Source organism: Procambarus clarkii, chromosome 49 (genome assembly GCF_040958095.1).
Source record: "Procambarus clarkii isolate CNS0578487 chromosome 49, FALCON_Pclarkii_2.0, whole genome shotgun sequence".
Lineage (NCBI taxonomy): Eukaryota > Metazoa > Arthropoda > Malacostraca > Decapoda > Cambaridae > Procambarus > Procambarus clarkii.
In genome coordinates this window covers 11275910-11280548 of record NC_091198.1, presented here as the reverse complement: position 1 = coordinate 11280548, position 4639 = coordinate 11275910, and the positions used below count along the sequence as shown (strand labels likewise).

The window sequence follows — 4639 nt, the reverse complement described above, 5'->3', positions numbered from 1 at the left end:
CAAAAATTACATTCCATTTAATATTACGAGCTACTTCCGACATACATTGTGATGTGTTATTTAAGGACTGCAGAACACTTTTAGAGTCACAGAAAATAACTCCACCACCATTGAGCTTAAGGTATTCAGTGGCTAGATAAATGCCAATTGAATACAGATGCAACTGGGACTTAACTGGTATTTTGGGGATAGGGAAACCTGTCACGTTTAACTCCCGTGTCAATTTCCTTCACTGCGGAAAACAGGGTCATAAATTTAACTAAGTATGTACCTTGGATTGCAAGACGTTTTGCACCGCCTTTCATAAAAAGATTTCTCGGTCAAGTTTCTCTTCCATAAACTCTTTGTAACATCCGCAGATTTGAGGATGTGGTTGGCGATAGCTTCGTGAGCGTCACTGACGAGTAGCCTGATACAAAAAAAACATTCAGGTAACAAACCTTGGGAACGTTATTAAAATCAAATTCTTTTCGGTTCAGAACCACTCTTCGTTTCCTGTCCTTCAGCTGTTTTATCCATTCTAATATTTTGTCAAAGATTCCGTGAGTGTATTTTCAGGGCAACAATTTGAAGTGGAATTATATCGAGTGCCTTTGAAACATCAATTTGCGGAGACAGCACATCAACCAGGAACGGTACGCGCTGCCACCATCGTGTAGAGCGGCAGAAGTCTGCCATCGTACAGTCGTGGAAGTCTACATGTAGAAATCCTACAGGATGTGAGCCGAGATACTGAGGGTGTGTCGGTGGGACTAGGGGCGGCGAGCACAACAGATAACTTGCATTATGATGAGGGAAGGTGGAGTACACACAGGTGAAAGCGAGCAGGTGTGCTTCTCTAATTTATTGATCTTTCTGTGTTCTGCTTCGCCAGCTCCTCCACCTCCGCCATTATCAAAATATAATATTTTGTTACTGCATTAAAATAATGATAAGAAATAATATATTTTAGTAAGACTTCGCTGTATGGCAAATTATATAAAATTAACCCATCCTCAAATCCAAGCTGCGATCGTTCATAAAGTATATGTACATATTTTCGTACTATGGGATAAAAAAATTATCTATAAATATATTCTCTCCAATCCTAAGTTTCGTTAGTTGGTCTTTAACTGTTGTTTTCCTCGTGATGTGACTGTCAAGCAATTTTGGTTCGTACTTTGTTTTATGTACCAAGTTAGCTCAGTTCATTTATTACGTACCCCATACCCATCCTATGGGCGGTAGCGGAAAAGGTTACAGAGACACATAATAGGCTCAGGAACGTGCCAAGTCGTTTATAAATTGACATATATTTTCTTCTCACTCTTAGGTAATCATTCCTGGCCCTTTGATACCTCCTCCTGCTCAGTTGTTCTTTTCCTGTAGTTTATCCACACCTTGTGGTTACCTAGCGTTGGTTCCAAGGATCAACGTCCCCGCGGCCCGGTCTCTGACTTGGTCTCCTGATCTGGTGAAGTACACCGTTAGACGCATTACAAAATAGATTACTCCTATGCCTCTCGTTATTTTTTCCTTTCGGAATAAGCTTGTCATCTGCCTCTTAATATTTCTACGTGAAGAAGTTCTGCGTGATACCTGCTTGATCGGGTTCTGGAAGTTCTACTACCCCGAGGCCAGGCTTCATTTGTGAGAGTTTGGTCCACCAGGCTGTTGCTTGGAGCGGCCCGCAGTCCCACATATCCACCACAGCCGGGTTGGTCCGGCACTTCTTGAAGAAAACTATCTAGTTTTCTCTCGAAGATGTCCACGGTTGTTCCGGCAATATTTCTTATGCTCGCTGGGAGGATGTTGAACAACCGCGGACCTTTGATGTTTATAAAGTGTTCTCTGATTGTGCTCGTGGCACTATTCTATTCTGCATTTTCTTCCATATTGTTCACTCCAGTATGTTGTTTTTTTACTGTATAGATTTGGTACCTGGCCCTCCAGTATTTTCCACGTGAACATTATTTGATATCTCTCTCGTCTCCTTTCTAGCGAATGCATTCGGAGAACTTTGAGACGATCCCAATAATTTAGGTGCTTTATCGCGTCTACGTATGCCGTATATGTTCTCTGTATTCCCTCTATTTCAGCAATCTCTCCTGCTCTGAAGGGGGAAGTAGTGAGTACTGAGCAGTACTTGACAGGACAACACAAGTAATTTGTATAGTACAACCATTGTGATGGGATCCTGGATTTGAAAGTTCTCGTAATCCATCCAAAAGTCAATCATTTATTGTGTGGTCATCCCTCGGATGAAAACACAATACATGGTCATCTACATGGTTATTAAAAGATTGTATTTTATCACTGTCCACTCCAGGCTATTGTCTATTATGTAAGCCAGGCGCCAGGCTACTTATGTTGTAAATCGAACCACTTATACTGCATAGGCCAGGCCATTTTCACACTGTACGACAGCGCTTACCTAGTGTGCACACTAAACCACTTACCCAGTATGCAGGTCACTAGTAGGACAATACTGTATAGTCCAAGCCATTTATTCTGCGTGTATTCCTAGCCATTGATTTTGTGTTAACGGCATACAGAGAAGACCCGAGGGGGAGGAGAGGGGGGGGGGACAGGAAGGTCCATATATCTTCCCTGGCTACCTTTATTCCAGAGTCGTTCATACAATTCCTGATGATATATCTTCTGAACGCATGCTGATGTATTTTCTCATCTACTGACAAGTATATATATACTTGTATATATATGTATATAATATATATATATATATATATATATATATATATATTATATATATATATATATTAAATATGACCGAAAAAGTAAGATTAATAATTCTAACACGAATTTTCTCAATCTTTCGTACATTACGCTTCACTGTTGGAGGTAAATCAAACACTTGTGGAGGCTTCACAACAGTGAAGCGTAATGTACGAAAGATTGAGAAAATTCGTGTTAGAATTATTAATCTTACTTTTTCGGTCATATTTAATAATATATGTCTACAGGAAAGACTGCTACCAAAATATACATATATATATATATATATATATATATATATATATATATATATATATATATATAATGTATATATATATATGGACAGGTCCCAGGGAATCCGTTGTTCAGTCTTCAGTGAATGTATTCTGTTAAAGTCCTCGAATAGCTTTACTTCCCCCTTTATCTTACGTCTCGAATACCTGAAGAATGTAACACTGGATTACGCAGTACCAGTAACCCAGGTAAAGCATGTAACTCATAACCTAGCATCAGTATTACCAGTTAAGATACACAACTTCTACAACTGGTTCTCCGACACCTGAAGTGTAATTCGAGCACCTACTACCTGTAGAATCATTCAAGATATTTTTACATTAATAAAACAGTGTGAAGGTATTGCCTCGCGACATACACATCCTCCCAACAACGCCTGCTAAGATGTGTTCCCGCCTTGTTTCTCCATCTTAAGATGGGCGTCGCTCGTGTACTTCCACCTTGACACAGTTAGTAGTGGTTAGCGTGACCTGCTGGGCCCTCACCACCACCCGACCACAGTTACACACACACACTTTGCACTAAGGTCAGTGGTTCTCCTCCTCCTCCTTTGTTCAGACTTGCTTCTTCCTCCACTCAGCAGTTAAATATTATTGGTCACTGATTCATCGCGGTGTATTTTGGCTTTGTTATAGATTTTGTACGCAATGAGGATGGAACAAAGTGAGCGTCTTGTTTGATCTGTTCTGCGTATATCAGCATCTCGGGTGCTATTTCGGGTCATAACTTACTGTAGTGTTGTAATATAGAAATTAATAATCTAGCTAAAAACGTATATGTCCTGCTCTTTGTAAATAATATTACATTTAAATAATTGAGGTCATAGTCCCATGCACAAATTCATTATAAAACTAAATTCATGTACAACCATTTTCCAATAAATATAATAATCCAATATATCTTTAAACATGCAGTGACATTTTTAAAATGTCCCATACGTTTAAGATCACCAAAGAAAAATAAGTCTTGGGAATACACATCATATTTCAACGAGCCCTTGTACATAATACCTGAAACACTAACAGTAATGTCTAGAGAAGAGAGCGTGTTTATGGAGGAAGACGACTGAGATCTGATCCCAGTCAACTGATGACTAATTCGGATATCCTTGATACAATCGCTTCCGGGATGGTGCCTGAAGGCCAGCAAGCCTTACAGCCGGTAGACAGGTTACCGGGTCGTGACCAGGCGCACCCTTCACCTTTACTCTCTCACCTTTGTTTAGGGAGTCATTAGGTCATCATCATCTCTAGCAAACTACAAAATCTCAAATGATAATTCGAAATGACGGTGTATCTTGCCTGGTTGTAAGTGTATCTGCGACTGTCGTGTCAATAACACACTCAAACACTCACGCGTGTTTACAAATATGCAAGGAGACATAACTTGGCAAAAGCACACACACACACACACAAGGCCAAGGCTTAGCCTAAATTACTATATATATATATATATATATATATTTACTACAGACGAAGTTGTCGGTAAATCAACAAGTAATCAGGCTACACACGAGGACAAGCCCCTCACAAAGAATGATAAGGAAGTGTGCGAAGAACTTGATAAAAGTTTCCAGGAAGTTTTTAAGATAGAATCAGAGCTGCCCCCGAGATCTACAACTTTTAATGCA

General features: G+C 39.7%; 1 protein-coding gene across 1 annotated transcript in view; it reads right to left on the bottom strand.

The window, feature by feature from the left end:
• Positions 1-3253: 3253 nt before the first annotated feature.
• Positions 3254-4639, bottom strand: part of LOC138351389 (keratin-associated protein 10-2-like) — a 3380-nt gene continuing 1994 nt past the window's right edge. The window contains exon 4 of the mRNA XM_069303201.1: positions 3254-3301. Within this exon, the coding sequence (XP_069159302.1) occupies positions 3254-3301 (48 nt within the window). The remainder of the gene's footprint in view (positions 3302-4639) is intronic.